The sequence below is a fragment of the Elephantulus edwardii genome, unplaced genomic scaffold, assembly GCF_000299155.1.
Source record: "Elephantulus edwardii isolate Elephantulus edwardi_28Jun2011 unplaced genomic scaffold, EleEdw1.0 scaffold00037, whole genome shotgun sequence".
In the NCBI taxonomy this organism is placed as follows: Eukaryota; Metazoa; Chordata; class Mammalia; order Macroscelidea; family Macroscelididae; genus Elephantulus; species Elephantulus edwardii.
Genome location: NW_006399787.1, coordinates 8,819,462 through 8,845,792, shown reverse-complemented (window position 1 = coordinate 8,845,792; position 26,331 = coordinate 8,819,462). Strand labels below are relative to the sequence as shown.

General features: G+C 40.6%; 1 protein-coding gene across 1 annotated transcript in view; it reads left to right on the top strand.

Annotated features, from left to right (window-relative positions):
* The first annotated feature begins 15,044 nt into the window (after positions 1-15,044).
* The window catches only part of GPATCH2L (G patch domain containing 2-like), a 67,226-nt gene continuing 55,939 nt past the window's right edge, over positions 15,045-26,331 (top strand). Inside the window, exons 1-2 of the mRNA XM_006884775.1 lie at positions 15,045-15,092; positions 18,465-19,136. Coding sequence (XP_006884837.1) covers positions 18,475-19,136 — 662 coding nt within the window. The 5' untranslated portion in view covers positions 15,045-15,092; positions 18,465-18,474. The remainder of the gene's footprint in view (positions 15,093-18,464; positions 19,137-26,331) is intronic.

The following is a 26,331-nucleotide window of genomic DNA, read 5'->3' as shown; positions in this document are numbered from 1 at the left end:
ATCAGTGTGCCTATTGCAATGAATTCCTGAACTAAGCAGCTGGTGGTTCTACTTGCCTTTGGGTTGACAGCACAGCTCTTTTCCCTTTAGGCCACCAGAGCTCCTTGACAGAGCAAAAAACCCTACATTTTCAAGAATAATAGAGGTTAGGGATTAATAGTATTTCCACAATGAAATCCCTAATTGAGGGTTATTGGGGGAAGGGTGCTGAAAGGCGATTGTGCTCATTGTAGTAGCAGTGATAGGGTAGAAAGGGAGCTATAGATGAACACAGCTGTGGTGTGGCAGGAGAGGGCTGCATGTCCCGTGGACCGCCAAGAGAACAGTTACGTCCAGCGACAGGGCAGCCAGAGTGTTCCTTAGAGGCAGGGATGGTGAAGCTTCATCTCACGTACTTTGTAAGGAGGGGCTATTCCTTGGAAAAGGATATCTTGTTTAAAAAGGTGGAGGGACCCCCAACAATGTGTATGAGCACTGGAATTAGAGCTGAATTTTGTTCATGGATCAATCACTTACTAAATATGAAAATCTGTTGTTGTTGTTGTACAGTGCCATTGAGTCGAGTATGACTCAAAGCGACCCTGTAACAGTGATCTGAACATCGTCCTATCCTGCGCCATCTTCACACTTCCTGACACACTAGAGTCCATTGTGGCAGTCACCCTGTCAGTCCACCTGGTTGAGGGTCTTCCTCTCCTTCACCAACCCTCCAACCTTCATGTTCCTCTCCAAGGAAGAGCCCCTCCTAGCAACATGCCAGGAATATGAGAGACGAAGCCTCATCATCCTTGCTTCCAAAGAGCACTCTGGCTGCACCCTTTCTAAGACATCAGGCAAGTTTTGCAATCACTTACAGCTTCCGATTCTCATCTACAAAATGGAGATAGCATCCTGAGTTGTACTACTAATACAAAGGGAGTCCTCTCTGCCAATTCAAAGCCACCATCTGCCACTCCTGGACCACTTACTGACTCCCAAAAAAATCTGCTAGAGAATCAGCTATAAGTTTGAGCTTGAACTTAACTGGTGGGAGGGAGAATAATGACATCCCAGGATCTGTGAATATTTAACGTCACAGAGAGCAAGGAACTTTGCAAATATGATTAAAGATGAGGATTACCTTATCTTCTTTAAGTGGCCACAAACAAATTACATGAACCCTTAAAAATGGGTAACTTTTTCTGAGTTATGGTTGTTGTTGTTAAGTGCCATCAAGTCACAGACGACTCATAGTGGCTCTATGAATGAAAGACCTGAACACTTGTATAACTTTCGTTGTTTCTCCAAGTTCATAGAGTTTCTGGAGACAAGCTATTTTGGAAATGGATGGCACTCCCTGCTTCCAAGCTTGTTTTAATTGGGGAACTCCACCAACATATGGGTAACCATTATCACATTTGACTCATCAGTGTCACAGTGTTTAGCATCACAGCAACCACAAGCTACCTCTGTACAACAAATGGACAGACCAGTGCTATACTGCTTAGAAGAATGTTTGACCAAAATCAATTAAAACCAGGCCTGAGGGCTGCAGATTAAAATCACCCACCTTTGGCTTAGTAGCATAACTTTCTATCCACTAGGCCCACAGAGCTCTCTCGTTGTTGTTGTTGAGTGTCGTCGAGTCTTAGACAACTTGAGAGTTATGGTTAGAAAAGAATAAATCAGAGATTTTACATTAATGACTTTGATGATGGAGGAAGAAGCCACAATTCAAACTGTGCGGATGATCTTAAAATTAAAAAGGCAAGGAAATTTATTTTCCCCTGGAGCCTCCAGAAAGGACAGAGACTTGCTAACACATATATTTTTTTATCTAGGGAGGCTTGTATCAAACCTCTGACATACAGAATTTGAGGACAAGAAATTAATATGTTTTTTAGATTATATTTTTCATTTAAGTGAAAAATATACAAATAAAGGTGGTTATTTATTCTATTATTCATAGACATTTTGTTTTATAATGTTAACTGCAATTAGTTAATAATACACTTAATTCAGTGTAATCTGATCACCTCTTGTTTTGCTTTGCTTTTTTTCTTCACTCATCTATTTATTAACTTTTTAAAAAAATTTATTAATTTTTTTTTGTTTGTGTACCATCAAATCGGCTCTGACTGGTACAGGAGGAAATTGTCCCTCCTTCTCCAGCAGAGCATCTGGTGGATTCGAACTGCTCACCTCTGGGATTGCAATACAGCTTCTTGTATTTATTAACTTTAACTCTCCTCTCCCTTCATATTCATTAATTTTTCACAAAACCAACATTATGTGTGTATTTTTCACTTTAATAAGAAAAATTCACATCCAAGAATTATTTTATCTCTGTGAAAATTTTCCTTATTTATGTATTGGTCTTATGCTCTAATTATTCTTTGTGGCTGAGTTATGTCATTCAGCTACGTTGGTAGAGTTTCACAAATTCGTTCTCATTCTTTGGTGTTGCTTAATATTCCATTGTGTGAATATACCATGGTTTTTTAAATCATTGTACTGTTTCTATCTCATTGCTATTGTAAATAAATGTCAATGAACCAGGAAATGCACGTATATGTTTGTGTCAAAGCTCTTATTTCTTTAGTGGAACTGCTGGATCAAATGATATTCCCCTTCTCAATTTTCTAAGGAACCACCCAACTGCTTTCCTGTGTCATTGCACTCTTTTACATTCTTACCAGCATATGTGAAAGTTTCTATCCCTCTAAACCCTCACTAGCATTTGTTCTTTGCTGCCTTGGTAAACTTTGCAATTATTGTCAAGGTAAGAATGCTATCTAGTTGCTTTGATTTGCAACTGTTGTGTGGCTTAGTGGTAAGGCATTGCCAACCCAAAGGAGTGTGTTTCAAATCCACTGCTGCTGCAAAGGAAAAAGGTTGGCAATTCCTCCTGTATAATTTATTGCTTTTGAAAACCCATTTGAGGGTAAACTATGAGTCAATTGTGACTCAACAGTCCATAATGATACATAATGGGAGTGTTAGTGACCTAGTTGGTAAGGAGTTGTGCTGCCAACACAAAGCGACATGGTTCAAACCCATTGACTGCCCTACAAGAGAAGGGTTTCCTCCCAAGTGACTTACAGCCTCTGAAAATCTACTGGAGAGTCAGTCAGCTATGAGTTGATTCTGACTCAGTGTCACATAACAAAAGCTAATGATTCTAAGCATTTTCCCAAGTGTATGTTTGCTATGTGAGTGTCTTTTTTTTTTTTTTTAAATAAAGCATCATTTTATATCCTCTGCTCATTTTCTGATTAGATTGTTTGGTTTTCTCATGTTGAAGTTTTAGAATTTTCTACAAATTTCAAAGATGAGTCCCTTGTCACATATGTCATTACCAAGTAAATGTTTTTTCCCCCAGTCCATAGATTCTCTTTTTGGTCTTTTAGAAAGTGTTAGGTGCCCACAAGGACCTAACCTTTAGGAGGTCCCAATTGTCTAGCTTATCCTCTGGTAATTATGCATTTTAAGTTATATTTGATAGTCTACTTATGCCATAGATTAAGGCTCCTAAATTTACCCTATTTTTTTCTTTGATGTACTTAACAGTTTTAGATTTTCTGCTTCAGCTCTTGATCTAAGTTTATGTTGTCTTGGACCATTAAATTTTTGGTAGATGGTTAAGGCAGCAATGGAAAACTAATGCAGTTACAAATATCTATCTCAAAATAATGATTGAAAGGATTAAATGAAATAGTGCTTTAAAAAGTCTACAGCTTGATGCCTGGCTATGAGGTTTACATTAACTTTACCTAAAGAATTTAATCTTTATCATCAGTTCCCAAGAAATAACCTCTAAAAACCTTGGAGTTTCTTTAGCAATTAATGAGGCCTCAGAGAAGGTTTATTCTAATGAAATTACTCAGGTGGGAATTGGCAAGGCCAGAAACACCACCTCTTGATATCAGCTGATCTTAAGGGAAGTGATAGGCTGATCCCATCAATCATGACTATGTAATGGACAAATAAGCTCCATTGACTTCCTGGTTTGTGACAGATACCTGTGCAGGTGGAAAGATAGATAGTCCTCCCCCTTTTGAGGCACAGAACTGCCTTCCAGACCACACATCTCTTCATTGTGTCTTTTTTGCTATAATAAAATAGTAGCTATAATACAGTTGTTTCTATGTGTTCCATGAGTCCTTCTAGCAAGTTATTGAAACTCAATGGATAGTAAGGGCCAGTGGATAGAAGTGAAAGAGTCTGGAGACTTCATACTGCAAAGCTCTATGAGCAGGTGTTTAAGGAGCAGGAAAGCACATGCCAAGGTCCTGAGGCCTCCAGTACAAAGAGTTTTGTGGTAGGTACAGGGAGCACAGGATAACAGGTCAACATGAAGCCAAAAGGTAGGCTGGGACTAGGTCACATGTAGCCATTGTAGGTCATGGTGAGTTTAAGTTTATTATAGCTGTAGGGAATCTGTTGAATCAACTTGAAAACTTAAACACATTGCTGTGGAGATTGAACTGACTCATAGCTGATTCATCAGTGGGTTTTTGGAGGTTATATATGATACAGTCTTTGTAATCACTTGCTATGCATCAGAGAGCTGGACAGTGACTAGAGAGGATAGAAAGAGAATTGATGCCTTTGAGCTGTGGTGCTGGAGAAGAATACTGAATACACCATGAACTGCTAGGAAAACAAATAGGTTTGTCCTGGAGAAGGTAAAATCAGGCTACTCCTTGGGGGCAAGGAATCTGAAGCTTCATCTGACACATTCTGGACATGTTGCAAGGAGGGACCAGTCCTTGGAAAGGGACATCGTGCTTGGGAGGGTAGGAGGGACAGTGCAGGAGGGGAAGACCCTTGATCAGATGAATTGATTCAGTGACTGGGATAATGGGAGTAGGTGCGTGGGAGAGAGGGAGATTGGCACAGTTTAGAGCAGGGTTTACGGCTGTTGTGCATAGGGTCTCTATGAGTCGCAGGTGATACTTTGCAATATCCAAAGCAGTTTATTGCAGATCTGGGAGGAGAGAGAGAATTCTTCTCAAAAACTGTCTCTCCATCTGGGAGTAGTCATTAGTTTTTATACTTGGGTTAGATAATAATCTAATTAACACTTTTGTTAGTAAAGTTACAAGATTCCCACATTTGAAAATAACAATTCATTTAAGAGTATTTCTTTTTGTTGAAAGTAATGAAGTGGATTTTAGCTCGACAGCGATCATGATGATGTTATAGAATAGGGCAAAGTTCAGATCTGTTATTCAAAGGGTTGGTAGTCTTAACTGATGTATGACACCTAAAGGTTACAACAAAAATGTGGTTGTTGGTTGTGTACCTTCAAGTTGGAACCAACCCATAGCTGACCCTCCAGCAGGTTTTCAGGGACACTGGAGAAGATTGCCCATCCCAGGAAATAGCAGGTGGATTAAATTGACATGGCTATGGAATTGTAGCACAGCTTATTGCCACTAGGCCACCAGTTCTCCTCCTACAACAACAAATTTAAACCTGTTATTCTCTTGTTGTGTGTAAAACATTTTACAAGTGGAAATTTGTTCCTTAAGCTGTTTTCACCACTAATGGTCAACTAAGAGTCATTTTTTCCCCCACAAGATTCTTTTCTACTTTTCAATAATTACTAATAGTTAATGCTTTATTATAATTTTATTTTATCTCTACCCACCAGATAGTATTGTTACATAACACAGATGAGAAAACAAAGGATCAAGCAAGATAAACAGTTGTTTCAGGATGTAGCTTTCAGTCTGCTCAAAACTCTAGGATTAATCACTGAATGTGTGGTCTTCTGTGGCTCAGTCATGCAGCAGGAGACATTGGAAAATGTATGAGGTGACATGTTTCTAGTTGTATTTAAGGAACCTCACTGGTGCTAGTGCAAAGAACGGTTTACCTCTGGAAAGGGAGCAGAAGTACTAAGATGGTTGCGTCTTCCATAAAAGCAATTGTCTATCCAGAGGAAGCCAAAGGGAGAGTGAAAGGAGAAAAGACAGGTGTAAAAATATGACAGAAGTAGAATCCATCATGAGACTTGACATTTAATTTAATCAAGGGCATGAGGAGGAAGTAGAAAGTAAAAATGGCTTTGAAACTTACTTGACCAGAGGTGGCATTTCCCAAACAGTGACCACTGGAGAAAGAAAAGGCAAATTTGGTACAGGCTGGGGAAGACACTAAGGCTTGTTTCTGACATCTTAAGACACACTAGGTATAGAAAGCAATTGGACAACATTCCATCAAAAAGTTGAAAATAACAACTGGATTTAAAGAAACTTGAGAGCTTTCAGAGCTGACAAACACAGAACTCATATGATTTGTTAGAAAGAACTTTCCTTACATAGAATAAAAGGGCAACAGACTGTGGATACCTGTTGGTCATTTCTATCTCTCTATCTTGTGGGAGGCATACATTTAGTTTATCTAAAAAGGAATTCATCATCTTCCCACCAAAGTTGTTTCTCTTTTTGAGTTCTTTCACCCAGAAAGTGGCATTAACTTTTCTCTTAGTCACTCTAGCTTGAAACCACAGTCATCTTTGTCTCATTGTTAACTCCTTACATAGTAAGTGGCACCTACAGAGTATTCAAAAAATCTATATAAAGGGCAGACAAGAGATAAGGTAGATAGTACAACTACTTTGGAAATTGTATAGGGTATAATTTTAGACATATTCCCATGTAAGTATAGATTTAAATTCCTTTAAACATGAATGGGGTCGATCTCTATCTTTTTAAAGTAAGCTTTTTATTGAAGTGAAAGTTAAGAAGAAATGTACACAATCATAAATCAATGACTTTTCATGCCATCAAATATTCTTCAGCAACAGCAGTTTTAAAAGACTGTATGGTATTCCATCTCAGAGATACATCTTATTTTAATTAACTAATTCTCATCATAGGATTTCTTTCTTGTCTTCTAACCCTTTCTTTTACCACACAGTAGAGATGAATCTTCTTGCATTCCACATTTTTTGTGTGAGCTCTCAATTCTAAGTTTTCTTTTGAATAAATTCCCAGGGGCAGAATTCCTGGATCAAAAGGTATGAGCATTTTAAAATTTAGAACACTTTCAGATTTATGAAAAATACTGAAAAAGGCTATAGACAATTCTCTTATACTCCACACTGTTTCCCTTATTAACATTTTAAAATAATATATTATACTTGTCACAATCAACAAACCAATATTATTATTAGCCAACATTATTCTTTATAAAGATTTTTTTAATTTATATTTTGGTGACAGTTTACAAAGAACTTGGATTTCTATTTATTCATTGTTGCACATTTTCCTCCCTGTCCCTTCCCCACCTCAGTTCCCTTTTCTCTTTGGGAAAAAAAAGAATTCTTTTATTGTTATAGTTTTCCAGTCCACTTTACTATGTAGCTCTAATTCTGGACTCTTGTCATGCCAATAATACCTAATAATATATTCCTTTTATACAGTTCTCTCCCTCGTCTGTTTCAATGCCATGTACGTTATTTGTCCCCTCTTTTCTTAGTTTTCCCCAACGCCCATATCAGTCCTGTTCTATAACAGTAGCATTAGGCAATATTTGGGTTTTTTTTGCGAGTGAGATATTTCACTCAGCATAATGTCCTCCAGGGTCACCCATTTTGTAAAATATTTCATGAGTTCTTTGTTTTTCAGTGCTGCATAATACTCCATTGTATACCACAGCTTCTTTATCCATTCGTTTGCTGATGGACACTTGGGTTGTTTCCAACTCTTTGCTATTGTGAACAAAGCAGCAATAAACATGGATGTACAAATATCTGCTTAGGTGGCAGTTACGATTTCTTTAGGGTATATTCCCAGTAGTGGAATTGCTGGGTCAAATGGTATTTCTATTTCCAACTTTTTGAGAAAGTGCCATACAGCCTTCCATAGTGGCTGCACCATTTTACACTCCCACCAACAGAGAATAAAGGTTCCAGTTTGTCCACAACCTTGCCAGCATTTGTTGTTTGCTACTCTGTTGAAGTTTGCTATTTTTCCTGGAGTGAGATGATATCTCACAGTTTTTTGATTTGCATCTCTCTTAGAGCTAGAGATTTTGAACATTTCTTCATGTGTTTGTTTGCCATCTGAATGCTTTCTTTAGTGAAGTATCTGTTCATATCCTGTGCCCATTTTGCAATTGAGTTGTTCATCTTGTTGTGCTCCAGTATGCTATATATTCTAGATAAAAGTTCTTTATCAGACATGTCATTACTCAGTATTTTCCCCCAGTCTGTGGCTTTCCTTTTTACCCTGTTGGAGCTTTTGGATGTGCATAGGGATCTGATTCTTGGAGGGCCTCATTCATCTATTTTATCCTCTCCTGGTTGTAGGTTTTCCCGATGCTTGCAAGACTGTTCATGTCATGGATTAGGGATTCTAGGGTTCTTCCAAGCTTTTCTCTAATAGAGTTTATAGTCTTTGGTTTTAGTCCTAGGTTCTTGATGCACTTTGAGTTGGTTTTTGTATATGGTTTGAGGTGTGGGTCTTGCTTGAGTTTTCTATGGATGGTTTTCCAATTTTGCCAACACCATTTGTTAAAAAGGCTATAGTTTTCCCACTTATCTGATTTCATTTCCTTGTAAAAAATCAGTTGACCATAGGTAGATGGAGTGATTTCTGAGTTCTCAGTTCTATTCCATTGATCTATGGGTCTGCCATTGTCTTGGCCACCATGGTAATGTAGTAGGATTGGAAATCAGGGGGTGAGATGCTTCCCACCTTGTTTCTCTCTTTAAGGAGTGCTTTGCTTATTTGGGGTCTCCTTCCATTCCAAATGAAATTGAAGCCTTTTCCATCTCATTGAAGAATGGGATTGGTATTTGTATTGGGATTGCATTGAAGGTGTAAATTTGCTTTGCTAGGATTTCCATTTTCACAATACTGAGTCTTCCTATCCATGAACAAAGTATATTCTTCCATTTCTCCAGATCTTTTTTGTTTCTTGTAGTAATGTTTTGTAATTTTCTTTGAATAGATTCTTTGTGCTTCTGATTAGATTTACTCCCAAGTATTTAATTTTGTAATTAGCTATTGTGATGTGTATTGTTTTTCTTAGCTCCAGTTCTGTATTTGTCACAGTACAGAAATCTGATTTTTTTTTATGTTGATTTTGTATCCTGCCACGTTGCTGAATTGGTCAACTATGCCCAGTAGTTTTCTTGCTGATTCTTTAGCGCTTTCTAAGTATACCATCATATCATCTGCATATAGAAATAATCTTACCTCCTCTTTACCAATTTGCATATCTCTTATTTCCTCCTCTTATTGCTACATCTAAGACTTCCAATACAATATTGACTAGGAGAGGTGATAGTGTGGATTCTTGCCTAGTTTCTGTTTTCAAAGGAAAATGCCTTAATCTCTCTCCATTGAGAACAATATTGGCTTTGTGTATAAACTTTTTACTATGTTGAGGAAATTCCATTCTATTCCTATTTTATTGAGTGTTGTAATCATGAAAGGGGGTTGGATTTTGTCAAAGGCCTTTTATGCATCAATTGATAGGATCATGTAGTTCTTGTTCTTTGCTTTGTTAATGTGATGAATTACATTGATTGTTTTCCTTATGTTGAATCATCCCTGCATATCTGTTGTGAATCCCACTTGGTCATGGTGAATTTTTTTTTTTATGTATTTGGATTCTATTGGCCAGGATTGTATTCAGGATTTTTGTATCTATGTTCATGAGAGATATTGGTCTATCGTTTTCTGTTTTGGTGGTGTCTTTACCTGGTTTTGGAATCAAGGATATTTTTGCTTCATAGAATGAGTGTGGGAGAATTCCATCTTTTTCTATTTTCTGAAATAGTTTATATAGAATTGGTGACAGTTATTCTCTGAATGTTTGATAAAATTCACTTGTAAAACTGTCTGGTCCAGGAATTTTTTTGGTTGGATATAAAGATCTTTTTTAAAATGTCTTTAAATTATTTTTTCAGTGCTTCCTATATTCCAGGCACACAAAAAGAAAACATTTAATTATGGATTTGGATGCTCCTTGGAGGTAAGGGTGGTGAAGCTTTGTCTTATCTACTTTGGGCATGTCTTTAGGAGGGCCCAGTTCTTGGAAAAGGACATCATACTTGGAAATGTGAGGGGTCAGCGTAAGAGACAAAGATCCCCAATAAGATGGGTTTACAGTAACAATGGGCTCAAGTACATGAGAACTGATGAGGATGGTGCAAAATAGTGCAGGGGTCAGATCCTTTGTTATAGGATCAGTATGGATTGTAGTTGCCTCAAGAGCACATAACAAGAACAAAAGTACAAACAGAAAAGCTCTTTAAAAGTAATCAGGAAGTCTTCCTGTGTATACTGTATACTTGCATCTAATTTTCATCCTCAGAAATTACTCTGGCAATTTTTTTTACACATAAAACATGTCCCTCCATACACACACACACACACACACACACACACACACACACACACACACACAGTCTATCATCTATTTTGTTGTTACATGCCATTGAGTTGGTACTGACTCATAGTTGATGTTCCAGTGGGTTTACAGAGGCTAGAAATCACTTGGGAGGGAATGGTCCATCGTTCTCCTATTGCGCAGCTGGTGGGTTCTAACCATGTAACGTTCGGCTGTCAGTACAACTCCCTACCACTAGGCCACCAGAGGATTGATCTGTCTGTCATCTGTCTATCTATCTATCTATCTATCTATCTATCTATCTATCTATCTATCTACCTACATATCTCATGATTGATTGTTCACAGAAAACCTCCTACGTAGAAAAAGCTGGACATGGCTCATAGATAAATGTGAGTCTCTGTTTCCAAAGAGTTAAGGAACAGAGATGGTAAAAAGTGATAAGAGTGTAAGAGGGACTACTCTGAAGAGGGAGAACTTTATACTGCTTGAGGTAAAGTTATTTTTTACACATATTTCCTTAGTTTTACCTAATGTCCTTTTCCTATCCCGAGACCTTAAGTTTATTCCTTAGACTTCTCTTGGCTGTGCCATTCTCATAATGTAAGATCCAAGCTGTATACTAATGACTTGACTTCTCACTATTGATATTGACTATGATCACCTAGCTGTGTTCTGTCTGTCACCACCACTATACAATTATCCACCTTCCCCTTTTAATACAGTATTTTTTAAAAAAAAATTGATTTTAACAAAAGTTTACAGAAAAGTTGGGTTCCCATTCATTCAATAGTGTTCATTTTCCTCTCTACCCCTCCAGTTCACTTTAAAAAAAAATTCATTCATTGTTGATAATACCGTATTTAGATGGAAATCACAATGTATCATTTAGTACAAGAAATAGAGTTATTGTTGTTATTGTGGTTGTTATGTGCTGTGGAGTCACTTGTGACTCATAGCAACCCTATGTACAAGAGCCCTAAACTCTGCTCTATCCTATGCCAACTTCACTGTCTCTAACACACCTACTCCCACTAGTGCAATCACTGAATCGATCCATCTCATTGAGGGTCTTCCTCTCCTGCACTGTCCCTGTACTCTCCCAAACATAATCTCCCTCTCCAAGGACTGGTCCCTTCCTGGAACATGCCCAAAGTATGTCAGACGAAGCTTCAGAATCCTGGACTACAAGGAGTAGCCCGGCTTCACCCTCTCCAGGACAAACCTGTTTGTTCCCCTAGCAGCCCATGGTATATTCAACACTCTTTTCCAGCACCACAGCTCAAAGGCATCAATTCTCTTTCTATCATCCCTAGTCACTGTCCAGTTCTCTGATGCATAGCATACAATTGCGAAGATTATAGCACAGATCAGGCACACCTGTCTCCAGCCTGACATCATTGCTGTTCAGTACTCTGGAGAGGTCCCTTACAACTGACTTTCTCAATGCAATTCCTCTCTTGATTTCCTAGCTGCTGGTACCAAGACTGTTGACTGTGGAGCCAAGCAAACTAAAACTGTTAACTATCTCAATCTCTTCACAGTCCAAACTGATGCTGCCAATTGGCCCAGTGGTGAGAATCTTTGTTTTCTTGATGTTGACCTTCAATCTGTATTGAAGGCTTCAGTCTTCAACTTTCTGCAGCATGCGATCCTCCTCAGTTTCAGCAAGCAGGGTTGTGTCATCTGCATAACGCAGGTTGTTGATGAATCTTCCACCAATCTTGATGCCACATTCCTCCTTGTACAGACCAGAGTCCGGATGATCTGTTCTGCATACAGATTGAAAAGGTATGGAGACAGAATACATCCCTGGCGGACCCACTTTCGAATTTTGAGCCTTGCCGTGTCTCCTTGCTCTGTTCTGACGACTGCCTCTAGGTCCAAGTATAGGTTTCACATAAGCACTTATTGATATTATTTGTAATGTTGCACTGGGAATATGTCTCTTCTGCCTCATTTATTTGTCCAATCATTTTTAATATTAATAGGGCCTTATTGTTATATATTTTTAAACTTTGAGTTATAAATGCAGTGTTTTATTTTTTTTTTAGTAATCATTCCTTAAAGTATATTTAATGTTAATGCTGAGCAAGTTTCTGCAAAGGGATTCTCACTGTAGGTTGTAATAATTCTTATTATTTCTCTGAGAAAGTATTTTATTTTTTTCTGTTTAGAGAATATGTCCCCCTCCCACTTTATTATTTTATATGGTTCCTTGTAACAACTCCTGTAGTCGAGGATGAGAAGACCCGTTCCCACCCTATTCCTCAATTTAGAACTAAACCTCCTGCCATGGGATTGGTTCTCACTCATAGTGATTCTACAGGACAAAATGTAACTGTCCTTTAAGGCCTCAAATATAACTCTGGTGGTAAGAAGTGTGCTGCAATCCCAAAGACAAGAGGTTTGAATCCACCTCTGCTCTGGAAGAGAAGGATGGGCAATCTCCTCTTGTGTGATTTAACGTGCCTGAAAACCTATGGGCATGTGAGCTATGAGTCAGTTCTGACTAAGATCTCAAAGGATGTAAATCTTGATAGAAGCAGATGCTACATTTCTTTTTTTTTTCCAGCTGATGGGCTAGAAGAAATAATTTTTTATTCACAGTCTAACACTTTAACTACTGTATCACCAAGATGTCAGTTTTGGTGTAGTTTGAAGACAGCTAACCCAAAGGCCATGCTTTCAACCCACTGGCAGCTCTGTTTGTGAGGATGTCAGGGACTCGCCTTCCTGTGATTTACAGCCCCGGAACCTAAGGGAAGGTCAGCTATGAGTAGATAGAGATGAGTTTTAAGTAAGTAGAGAGCCCTGGTGGCCTAGTGGTAAGGAGCTGCGCTGCCAATGTGAAGGGATGAGGTTCAAATCCACTAGCTGCTCCATGGGATAAAGATGAGCCATCTCCTCCAATGCGATTTACTGCTTCTCTCTGAAAAAACAACTGGAGGGTTAACTATTCGTTGATTCTGACTCAGTTTTATACAACAACTTAAAATGAGTGGTAAAGAGTTTTGCTGCCAACCCAAAGGCACAGTTTGAATCTACCAGCTGCTCTGCGGGAGAAAGAGGGGCAGTCTCCTCTATAATTTACTGTCTCTGAAAATTCATCGGTGGGTCAGCTATTGGTCAGTTCTGATTTGATGATAAACAACAACAAGAAAGCAAGCTAGGGTGTGGCTGATGCCCTCTCTAATGCCCATTTTCCTGACATCTCTAACAAAGATGAGACTGCGTCTCTGGGGGTCTTTCCTCAGACTGATATTTTAGCTCTGGTATAAACACCACAATTAAGATTATCCAAAATGACTGGACCAGCAGCATATCAACAGAAAACTGTCAGATATGCAGGTTACATTAGAAGAGGCATAGCTAAGGTTAAGTGGATCTTGGCTGAAAGCAGAGAATACCAGAGGCATGTCTATCTGTGTTGTGTTGACTAAGCAAAGGCATTTGACTGTGTGGATCACAACAAACTGTAGCTAACTCTGAGAAGAATTGGAATCACAGAACACTTCCTTGTGCTTTTGCGAAACCTATACTTGGACCAGGAGGCAGTTGTCAGAACAGAGCAAGGAAACACTGCATGGTTCAAAATAGGGAGGCTGTATGCTAGGGATCTCCATACCTTTTCAATCTATGTGCAGAATAGATCATCTAGGAAGCTGGGCTGTATGAGGAGGAATGTGGCATCAGGATTGGCGGAAGACTCATCAACAACTTGCGTTAGGCAGATGACAAAACTCTGCTTGCTGAAACGGAGGAGGTTCTGAAGCGCTTGCTGCAGAAAGTCAAGGACTGAAGCTCATTATCAAGAACTCAAAGATTCTCACCACTGGGCTGATTGGCTGCATTATGATAGATGGTGAAGAGACTGAGATTGTCAACAGCTTTAGTTCGCTTGGTTTCACAATCAATACTCTTGGTACCAACAGCCAGGAAATAAAAAGATGAATTATACTGGGAAAGTCTGCAGTCAGGGACCTCTCCAGAGTACTGAAGAGCAATGATGTCAGTCTGGAGACTAAGGTGTGACTGATCCAGGCCATAGTCTTCTCAATTACTTGCTAGGCGTCAGAATGCTGGACAATGACTAAGGATGATAGAGAATAGATGTCTGTGTTGGAGAAGATTGTTGAATATACTATGGACTGCTAGGAGAACAAACAGGTTCTACCTAGAAAGGGTGAAACCAGGCTGCTCCTTGAAGGCAAAGATTCTGTCGCTTAGTCTGACATACTTTGGACATGGTGCAAGGAAAGACCAGTCCTTGGAGAGGGACATCATGCATGGAAGAGTGGAAGAACAGTGCAAGTAAGGAAGACCTTGGATGAGATGGATTGATTCATTAACTGGGGTAAAGGGGGTAAGAGTGTCAGAGACAGTAAGATTGGCACGGGATAGCGTAGGTTTCAGGGCTATTGTTCATAGGGTCGCTATGAGTCCCCGGTGACTCGACGGCACACAACAACAACAACTACTACTATGGAGTCCTCATCTCCAACCACTACCAGGGGAGAGTCCTCTACCATCACTAGGAAACCCTAGAGCCCACCCCTAGCGGGGCGGAAGTAGGCGTGGCCAGCGGGCGGAAGCTCCTCAGCGGGGCGGTCCTTTTTTGCCCACGACGGCACCTCCCACTAGCCTGCGGCTCCACCCCTCCGGCTCAGACCGGAAATGAGGTCAGAGAGGGAAACCCCGGCGGGGAGACTCGTCCGGAGAAGCGGCGGCGGGAGGAGGTGGTTGTGGCAGCTGGTAGGAGAAGGAGTGGGATAAGTGGGTCAGGGTTTAGGGGACCTGCACGGACGGGGATCCTGACCCCAGGACGCCACTGCGCAGCGAGGGAGTGTCATGGGGCTGCGGCGTCCAGCGGGAGGGGCGGTGGTGGCGGGGCCTGCCTTTTCAGGGCCCATCGCCCCCGTCCCGGGGAGTGAGGATAAGGCCGTTTCGGGGAGATAGCTCTTGCCCCTTCTCCTTTTACTACCAGCGGGCCAGCGATCGCGTGAGAATTGGGTGTCCCGAGCCGTGGTCGCCCTGTTCCCTTAGGGAGTGGGGAAGAGTCCCCGAAAACTCGTTTCCTCTTATATGTGGCCATGTTGCCATCGCCATACAGAGCAAGTTCAGGGTAGCCTCCAGAACTTGCGTTTTGGCAGTTTGTGAACTAGAAGGGCTGATCCCTGTCCCTGGTGAGCCCGATGACAAGTTGCCCCTGCGTCCCCACCTCCCTGAACCCTGCATCTCCCTGTCTTGTCCCTTGCTGCCCATCGGCTTCCTGTTCCTGTGCGTGACTCACTCGAGCTCACCCCCCTCCCTGTGGATCTGCTAACACCGGGGGTCTGGGGGAGGCGGGGTGGGTCCTCCCAGAGCCTGCGTGGACCTGGAAGTGAGAGGGTTCGCTTTTTGTCACGTCCTGTTTGCATTGTTTTTGAGGCAGGAAAGCCTTGTGAACAGGCATTCTATTAGAATGCACGGTTGGGCCTGAGTTTTTGAAGTAGTGGTTACTTAAAGGCAAGCAGCTCTCACTTCTCTGGCTTATTTGAGTTTTAGGAACAGTTGTCTCTCGAATGCAAATCATGACGTTGTAAAGGACTTTCTGTTTCCAATGAGGATTTAGTCTTGATGCGTGTAGCTTTTGACACTTAGAGAAGTTTTGGCTGGTGATTGGGGATCTAGATGTTCTCATCCATCCAGTAGATGTGGAGGATAAGTCTCTTTTCCTGCCTTTGAGTCCATTGGCCTAGGTACAGCATGAAAAGTAGGTCTTAGAAAGCTTTTTGCAAAATAGAAACGGTATGAATGGAAAGAGGGTTTGAGAGAGGTGCCAGGCATGGTTTTAAGTTCTAGCTAATGGTCCTGAAATTGAGTTTAAGGAGAGGTAGGGAAAACAAGATAATTTAATAGGCATTCTAAGTAGGTATTAGAGAAATTATGTTTGACACTTCCTATTAAAAGGGAATTTTGAAAATGACTCATGCTGCTCTCATCTCTTGAAGGCTGACTCTAAAGTGACCCTTGAAGCATGGTGGTTTGATGAGAATGAGTGGAAAAATAGGATATTTTGGAAAGCAGTTAGCCAGAAACCGTAGAGGCTCCATCCAGGGGCAGCTTACCCAGCCGACAAGGGTGGACCTCCTTGTGCTTTCTTAGGAGTCTGTAGTGAACAGTTTCACATTTTCCAGCACATTTACCTTGCTTACTGGGAGTGCCATCCCTGCTAGAGATTGTAAATCTGGAAGGAGGCATTGACTGTGTAGGAAGGTGCTGTAGGATTGGGAGAGAGCCAGGTGCCAGCTCTGCTTAGATGTAGAATCTTTAACAATACCAAGTTACAGCCGACTGGTTAAAACTCTCAGCTGCTAACCCAAAGAAGTCACATCTTTGATTTGGTGAAAAAAAAAATTGTGAAATTGTTTGCAATAAATGAATAAGCAAGCACAGGCCAGCCAGTGCTTACTGGGTCATCGGACACGGGCTCTAGCCCACCCCTGTCAGGTTCAGTAAGTTCCTGTTTTTGTGTGTTTGTGGGACACTAAAAAGCATTTAATTAGGTTGATTAATTTGTTTTTTTGAGAGATGAGGAAAAATAAGTTGTTAATTATTAAAAATATGTATGACATTCATTTGCTCTAGTGTAGAGTGGCTATGAGCTGGAGCCAGTCTTGGAGAGGGTGAAACCAAGTTTATTCTTGGAGGCTAGGATTTTGAAGTTCTGTCTCACATACTGTGGGCACGTGGCCAGGAGAGATTGATCCTTGGAGAAGGACATCATGCTTGAAACGGTGGAGCGACATTGCTGGAGAGGAAGGCCCCCCCCCCAATGAAATGGATTGATACAGTAACTGGGGCAATGGGAGTTGGTGTGTCCAAATTAGTGAGACTGGTTCAGGACAGGGCAGGGTTCAGAGCTGCTGTACATATGGTCACTATGAGTAATTCGATGGCATATAACAACAAAAACAATTATACTTATATATAACTATTCGGTGGTTGCTGTTGATGTTAGGCCTCGCCGAGCTGTCGGTAACTCATAGTGACCCTGTGAACAGCGATCTAAACCTTACCCTATCCTGTTGCCATCCTCATCATCTCTGATATGCTTGAGCCCATGTACTGTACCAATTCATCTTAGAGCTAGCTGGTAGTATGGCTCAGAATTGGTGTAAACATCGATCGGGCTCTTTTTTCCATTCTTAGTACAAACCTGAGTCACTCCAAGATTTTGGATCACAAAAGTGCAAGTAGTTTTTCCCCCCTTATTTTTATTTTTTTAAATGTTTTAACAATTGTATTCTGATTTATTTACAAAGTTTGAAAACAGTGTTTTTCACAAAAGATCCTTCCCATTTCCTTCACCCTACCCACCCATCAAATTGTGCAACCCTATGATTAATACCCTACCCTCCCTCTTCACCCCTCTATTTCCACCCCCTCACCACCACCTCTATTCTCATTCTCTGGTAATGGTTTCATACATTATTTGTCCTTGTGGGACTGAGTTAGTTCACTCAGCATATGCAGTAGTCTTAATTGTCTAAATGAAATAGTCTGAATTGTCTTTTTGTTACTGCCATGTGCCTTATCACCAGTGACAGCAGATTGGAAGAGTCAGTCCTTTGTCCTTTCTTAATACCATCGTGAGATGGGACCTTACCCCGTGGTTCCCTCACCTCACCCTGGTTTTGAAATTGTATGCTTTTCCTTTCCTGCTCAGGGAGATAGTCTCTGATCTTTTTGGGCTCTCATTAGTGTGTAATTCATTTATAAGTTAATTGGTGAAGAAGGGGAAAGAGCTATTCCCCTGAGTATGTTTGCGTGTTTTTTTTTTTCTTTTTGCTAATATCCCTGTCGTCACTTGGTGAGTGTTTGCGTTTTTGTGGTTGAGAGCATGTTGACTTTGGGCATTTCGCAAGGGCCAGATCCCTATTTTTAGTGACTTAGGGGAATATGTGTGGTAGGAACAGAATGTTAAAGTGTAGCTGGATAAAAGGGGACTTTATTTTCTGCGGGCAGAGTAGGCACAGCAGTGCTAAGATCTGTTTTATAAAATTACTCTAACCCATCAATTCCTATTCAGGATTTTCTTTTTCTTTCTTTGCACTTCCTCTCGGCAGATGTGGCCTCATGGATGAGCTGGTACATGACTTGGCCTCAGCCTTGGAGCAGACATCTGAGCAGAGTAAGCTTGGTGAGCTGTGGGAGGAAATGGCCCTCAGCCCCCGGCAGCAGAGGAGGCAGCTTCGCAAGCGGAGGGGCCGGAAGCGCCGCTCAGACTTCACTCACCTGGCTGAGCATACCTGCTGCTACAGTGAGGCCTCCGAGTCAAGCCTGGACGAAGTCGTTAAGGACTGTCGAGAAATGGCTCCAGTCACCAATTTTAGTGACTCTGATGACACCATGGTAGCCAAACGGCACCCAGCTCTCAACTCTGTTGTTAAGAGTAAGCAACATTCCTGGCATGAATCCGATTCATTTACTGAAAATGCACCTTGTCGACCACTCAGGCGCCGTCGGAAGGTGAAGCGAGTGACCTCTGAGGTGGCTGCCAGCCTCCAGCAGAAGCTCAAGGTGTCAGATTGGAGCTACGAGAGGGGCTGCAGGTTCAAGTCTGCTAAGAAGCAGCGTTTGTCTCGCTGGAAGGAAAATACTCCCTGGACCTCGGCAGGCCATGGGCTGTGCGAATCAGCAGAAAACAGGACTTTCCTGAGCCAAACTGGAAGGAAAGAGAGAATGGAGTGCGAAGCAGATGAATCAAAGCAGGGCTCGGATGAGAACATGTCGGAATGGTAAGATCTTCTTTGTCCCTACAGCTTGTCCCTGTAACTTCACCCAGGGTGCAAATAATGAGCCAGACTTCTTCCAAACCCACCACTACCTTACTGACTCTGTAGCCTCTGTTAACTAATCGAATTGTCTATCTCTGGATTTTTATCAAGTGCTATCAATGAATTCAAGGAGGTTATAGGGGATAGAAACATATTTTTAGAAATAGTTTAAAATATGTATCTCCTATGTTTCACCAAGAATTTAAAAAATAATTTGCTGCTATTTTTGCCATGTAGAACTAGGGTCTCAGCAGAAGCTGATGAGAGAGAAAATGTCTGGTTGCCAGGCTCCCGATTAAGCTGCCTTTCCCCAGGAAGAATTATTCCATTATATACTTTCGTGAATTCTTTTCTCTGCTGTGTCTAATTTGATTTAAGATGAGTTAATATTTTATGTCCTGCAGTCAAATTGTCAGAGACCAGGCTTTGAGATCACAGCACTGAGTCCCATTACTGTTAGACCTGCAAAAAATTCCTCTCTCATGGATATATGTTTAAAGTGTTGGTGGTGGTGTTGATTGCCTTTGAGTAGTAACATAGCGACTCTATGAGCAAAAACCTGAGGCCCCCTTTTTTATGGCCTTTCTATAACTGTCATTTCTCCAAGTTCATAAAGTTTCCATAGGCATTTGGTTTAGGAAGTGGATGCCACTCCTGCTTCCACACCTGCCTTAAAACTGGGAGCTCCACCAAACACTGTCCACAATGTGCAGCCATTATGGCATTTGAGAACCCAATGGAAAAAGTTTCATTCAACACAGCAAACCTGCATTACCTCAGCACAGCAAATTGACAGGAGTGCTGTACGACTTAGAAAAATGTTCCTCCAAAATACAGTAACAAGGGATTAAAAGATAATCCCTGAAGTCCAACATTTAAATACAAGGGTGAAGGGCCCACCCGGAGGTCTTGTGGACTCTAAAGAGGAGGCTTAAATAAAAAACAACCAAACATTCCACAGTGACCCTCAGCCAAAACAAGACAGCCCTTCTTAGTCATTTCACCCGATCTCCAAAATGGAGACAAGGTTTTGGCCTTAAATGCAGATGTCATCCTAGAGGTCTTGTTGATTCTAAACAAGAGGCTTAAATAAAAACAAAAACAGTCCATACAGATCCTCAACCAAAACAAGAGCACTATCTTACAGAGTCCAGCCACTTCATCCAAGTCCAAAATGGAAGACAGGCTTGGCGTTATATATTGTTGTTAAATGCCATCTAGTACTGACCCCTATAAACAAAAGACTTTATTTAACCTTGTTCTGTAACTATTGTCCTTTCTCTAAGTTCACAAGTGTTGGTGTAGTTTTGAATAATGATTTCAATCATAATGATTATATTGATACTCTGAGCTACTACTTCTGTATTATTATTAATATTCACCTCTGATTTGTTTTTCCATGAGGGTGTGATTCCTCTCAGGGGACAGTTCTTTGGATTGAGGGCTTCTCCCATATGGTGCAGTATGTTTAGCATCTACATTGTTCCTCCTCTTCCCCTCTTATTCGTTGTGTAAACCCTGATTTCCCTCATGAATGCACCTTCGGGAGGTTGAGGACTTCTGGTCGAGAAACAGTCTGTTTTGTTCTTATTAATACAGTGAAACTTCGAGAACTAGAATTTGCTGGAACTGCCTTGTTTTTCTGACTGTCACAATTTTTTTTACCTTTGACAGGACATGATCTGAGCACTTTTTGATCACTCCTTATTGAAAAATACTTGCGTTTTTCCTTCTCTGACAGATTTCACCTTCCACAGTTCTGGCTTCCACAAGTTTTATTGTCTAGGTTGTCCCTGACTTGTGGTCAGTTCTGACATAATTGAATACCTTGTTTTTTTTAGGTTTTCACTAACTTTAATATCAATATGCTTACATAGTATAACTTTGCTGTCAAGTTTCAATAGTACATGTGATTAGTAATGTTGTTATGTGTCATCGAGTCACCTGTGGCTCTTAGCAACCTTATATACAATAGCTCGGAACCCTGCCCTATTCTCAGCCAGTGTCACTGACTGACACACTTAATCCCACTGCTCCACTCACCAAATCCCGAGTCTTTCTCTTCTGTGCTTTCCCTCCATTCTTCCAAGCATGATGTCCTTTTCCAAGGACTGGTCTCTCCTGGCTACTGACATGAATTCTTCTTCTGTCATCCTTAGTCATTGTCCAGCTCTCTGATGCACATCAAGTAATTGCAAAAACCATGGCCTGAACCAGGTACATCTTAGTCTCTAGATTGATATTACTGCTCTTTAGCACTTTGGAGAGGTCCCTGTCATCCGACTTCCCCAGTGCAATTTGTCTTTTGATTTCCTGACTACTGGTGCCAAGAGTGTTGATTGTGGAGCCGAGAAAGCAGAAATTAGCAACTTCAGTATCTTCTCCATCCATCATGGCGCTGCCAGTTGGGCCATTGGTGAGAATCTTTGTCTTCTTGATGTTAAGCTATGTGTACCAAAAAGAAAATATGAACAAAACCCCCAGATCACTTTTAAATGCAGTTCATTATACCTCAAATATGTCATAAGTCAGAGACTATGTGTGCTAGTTAACATGTTACCACCCTGTACTACATGCTTAACATTGCTTAATGTTCATGACTACACTGTGTATGGGTGGTAGGTATCTCCATTTGCCTCTTAGAGGAAGTTTAAATTCCCCAAGGTTGCCCAGTGCCAAAACTGGGATGCAAACCTGGTTCCAAAGTGCTTACTTAACACCAGACTTTGCTGCCTTTTAAACACTATTTTTCTTTGATCCTTTTTCTGTCTCAGATTTTATAACCAGAGAACATATGACCTCTTAGGACTTTGGTTCTACTGAAGTTTGTCTTAAAAACAAAGACATAAATCTCATATGCACTCCAAGGTAAGGCTGTGCCAATAGCTTGAAAAGCTGTTGAGGTCTGCCTGCCTGCCTGCCCTGTCATGGATGATTTTTAACCTAACTTTTTTATTTTTCTTTATAAACTTTATATACTTTAATTATTTGCACAATTATAGGTAGGCTCGTGTTTTGATTTTTCTAATTTCCTCTACTGTATATTCAGGTGCTTGTTTACCTGATTTCTATACACAGTAAAGCTGGCAAATGTTGGAACCTGTGTGAGGTGGAAACCTGTCAGAAAAAGGACAGTGCACATTTTTACTCCTAAACAAGAATAGAAGAGTGCTAAGATTATTCGCTGCCAAAGGTGACAATTTGTGATACCTGGAAAAACACAGCAGTCATTTCGAGTCCCAGCTCTCGTAGAGTTCTCTGTATCCTCTGGGATTCCGAATGTCTTTTTTCTTCATCGTGTTGTTTGCAATCACATAAGACACAGTCAACTTTTTGTAGCTTTTCATAATATTGAAACTCTCTCTCTAGGCATTGATATTTGATTAGTTACTTCCAGACATACTAATCTCATTATTGAGAATGATAATTTTAAAAATAGCTTTTTGGCAGGATCCTTGTGTATGTTTCTTTCCCAGTATGTCTTGATAAACTGCTGTAATTCTCTCCCTTACCTTCTCCCATCTCTCTTTTCTCTCCTCTCTCCTCTCTTTCCTCTCTCTCTCCCCTCCTTTCCTTTTCCCTCTCTCCCTTTCTCTCCCCCCACCCTTTCCCCCCTCTCTCCATTCCTTCTTCCCTTTCTCTGTCCCCTACCTCCATGTGCACACAAATATGCCCCCAGGGAGACTCTTAACTCTGTCTGCTTTAAGGTGAGAACACTCTTTCGCTCTCATTCTCAAGCATGGTTGCACATGCAAAACATGGCTTTTTTTAGGAAGGTACTCCAGTCTCTCCTATTCCTTCTCTATTACACATTACAACCAGGTTGTGAAATTATAATTCTAGATAGCTAGCTATAAAGGAGTCCTCACCAGCTATAGTGTATATATGTAGGGCTGCTAATTGAAAACTTAGTTGCTTCACTGGAGAAAGGTGAGCAGTCTCCTCCCATATAGACTGATAACTTTGGGAACCCAGTGGAAAGTTGCTGTGAGTTGGAATTGACTTAATGGCAGTGGGTTTTGTTTTCTGTGTTGGTACCTGTAAACTGGAATGATTTGAAGTGGATCAGAATTCTGAAGAGGCTCTCATTCTTTCTGTATGAAGGAGCCCTCCTTGCACAGTTAGGGCTGTCTCTTTCCCGTCTCATGACTTCAGAGTTTGTTCAGGAAAGTCCTCATAGAGCTATTTCCAGTTTGTTCCAACTTAGTCCTTTTTATCTAAGCATGTAGTAGTTGTTAAGCTTAGCCAGGAATTCTTTTTGTTTTTCTCTCCTTTCTTCAATTCTGTATTAACTGATTCCTCAAGAGTCCTAGAAAATTGAAAATAATGGTGTAAAGAGTTATTTTTATGATTGTATAAAGAGTAAACAGTTACTTTATTATTTTCCTGTGATCTGTGTTTCCATATTCTAAAAGGGAACAACACTTTTGTAAAATTACTTTTCGACTAAATTTTACTCAAATTGTTTATATCAGAGCTATTCATTCAGCAATTCATAGCCCAGTTTTGCTGTGTTTGTTACCAACACATCATTTGTTTATTCCCTTTGAATATAGTTAGCTTGTTTTTCTCTTGGAAGTAGATTGGTTTGGTGATGGCCTGAAGTCACAGTCAGGAGCCTTCCTAAAGTGATGTATTAGGGGCCGGCCTCACAGGAAAGAAAATATTCCCCTCTCCTGGAAGGCAAGTGACAGAGATAGAGTGCTAAACCTCCCCCCGCCTTCTCCAGTCCAGACTGACCTTCTGCGGCCCCTTGGTGCCTCTTGTTTTCTTATTTTTATAGAAAATCAATATCCCTTCTGACACAAACAATAGCTCAGAAGCAAGAATAAATGGGAGAACGTGGAGATCTCTGTCCATCACTTCTCACTTTAACTCCCCCAAACTCTTTAATTATGAGTGTGCTTTGCTCCAGGTGTTTGCGACAGTGAAATTGCTAAATGAGGACCATTTTAACCAAAGATTGGGTGATCAATAACACTCTATAGCAGTAGCTTGTTGGATCAATAGCATTCATTATTTCATGGTTAAGGTAAGTAGCCTCCTTTGCAAGTGGAGGTCATTAATCAGGGTTTACTGGAGCTGTGGAAAAGAATGTATGTGTTCATATGGCAGGGGATGTCCTGGTTTCTATTCTGTAAATAAGGATGCTGACCAAGTGCACCTTTACCATTGTTGCAAATGATATTATTGCATCTGAGAGTACGGGATAGCTCCCCAGTGTGCACATAGAGATTTATTTGGAGTTCTCCCAGAAGAGCAACTGAAAAAGACAGTTTGGGAAGTGCATATGACACTGTTGTATTTGAAAGTCTGCCTCTTGTACAGGTTCTGTGAGTGATACAAACCATGTTTGCCAGCTACTGACCAGAAATATTGACAGTTTGACCACATCCAATAGTGCTATGGAAGAAAGGCCTGGTGATCCACTGCCTTAAAGATTATAGGGTTGCCATAAATTGAAATAACTTGAAGGTTTATTAACTATAAAGGAATTCTGGTAAAATGAGCAGATATATGATAGAGAAAATATATTGTAGTGTGTTTTTGTTTTAAATGTTAATTGCAAACAACAGGAGATGGAGTTCCTGGTGTTAACTTTTCATTTTAAACTTTTGTGTGTGTTTGAAAAAATTTATGGTAGCCCATCAACAAACACCAGTTTTAACACAATGGAATACTATGCAGCATTGAAAAACAAGGAACTCATGAGATATTACTCAAAATGGATGACCCTGGAGGACATTATGCTGAGTGAAATATCTCAGTCACGAAAGGACAAATATTGCATAGGGCCACTGTTGTAAAATGGGACTGACATCGGGGGGAGGCGGTTGAGGGAAGACAGAGAAGGAGGGGAGGAATGATGTATAGTGCATTGAAACAGATGAAGCAGATAATTGTTTAAAAGGGTACTCTTGTCATTACAGAAGTCCAGAGTGAAGGTTGCATAGTGGAGTGAACTTGGGAGAGATTGCATAACAAAGAGTTTTTCTTTTCAAGGAAAAGAGTAAATTGGAGGAGAGGAGGTAGGCAGGGAGAAAAGTGCAACAATGAATGGCAGGAAACCCTAAGTCTCTGTAAACTTTCATAAAAACTAATTTAAAAAAAAAATCATGGTAAAGTGTGGGTAGGGGTGGGAGATATTATACTGCTGGTTATGTTAACTTTTTTTACACCTCTCTGGTTTCAGTTGTATGTGGTTCAGTTTGGTTTTTTTTTTTCCCTTTGATCTCAGTCTGTGCTCAGCATACACTCCATCATCTGGTTCCCAGAACCCAGATTGTGCAGTGATCACATCATCACCAACCAGGGCTCATGGACACAGCTGCAGAGACCTTCCTAAACTTCCCCCATCCCTACCCTCACCCTCTGCCAGTCCCCAGGCCCCAGATCGCCAAACATGTTTTCATAATCTCCTCAGGCTCTGGGCAACTGATACAGCCCCGCAACAGAGCCCGTTCATATAAGGAAAATGTCACAGACTCATCTAGAGACTAGATAGGGGATCAGGAAGTGCTCCAGCCCTGGCTGCAGTCAACCTCTGACCCTCAACTTCACTACTGCTGGCTGCTCTGCACTGAGACTTCTCGTCCACACAGTGGCCTACGCCTCTCAGTTTCTTTTCTGGTAGTATTGTAATTATTACAAATAGTACATTTTGTGGCTAAGAAGCTAGGATTTCATTTTTTTTTTTATTATTTGTAAAATAGTGGTGATAGTACTATATCCTTGACTGAGAAAATACTTGTTTGTTAAAGCTGTTTAGTTTTTGTACTTATGTCACAGGAAAATTAGGTAACTCAGAGACCTAGAATTTAACCTGTATTAGAAAAATAAGGAAATAATTGGATTTTAGACATTTATTAATCATGTGAGAGTTAAAAAGATAGTAATATAACCCACTTCTCTATCATGTCTTCTATGCAGAACTGTTCCTCAGCACCATAATTCAGAGATGTCAACTATTTTTCAGTCTTCCTTTTTGTTTGTTCTGGTTTTGCATTCATATTAAGGTGATTGAAAATAGCATTGTTTGGGTCAGGTATACTATTACCCTCAAAGTGACATCTTTACTTTTGAACATTTTGAAGAAGACAACATATTTATGGAATGCAGCACATCTCTGATTTTTTTTTTTTTTTTTTTTTTTTTT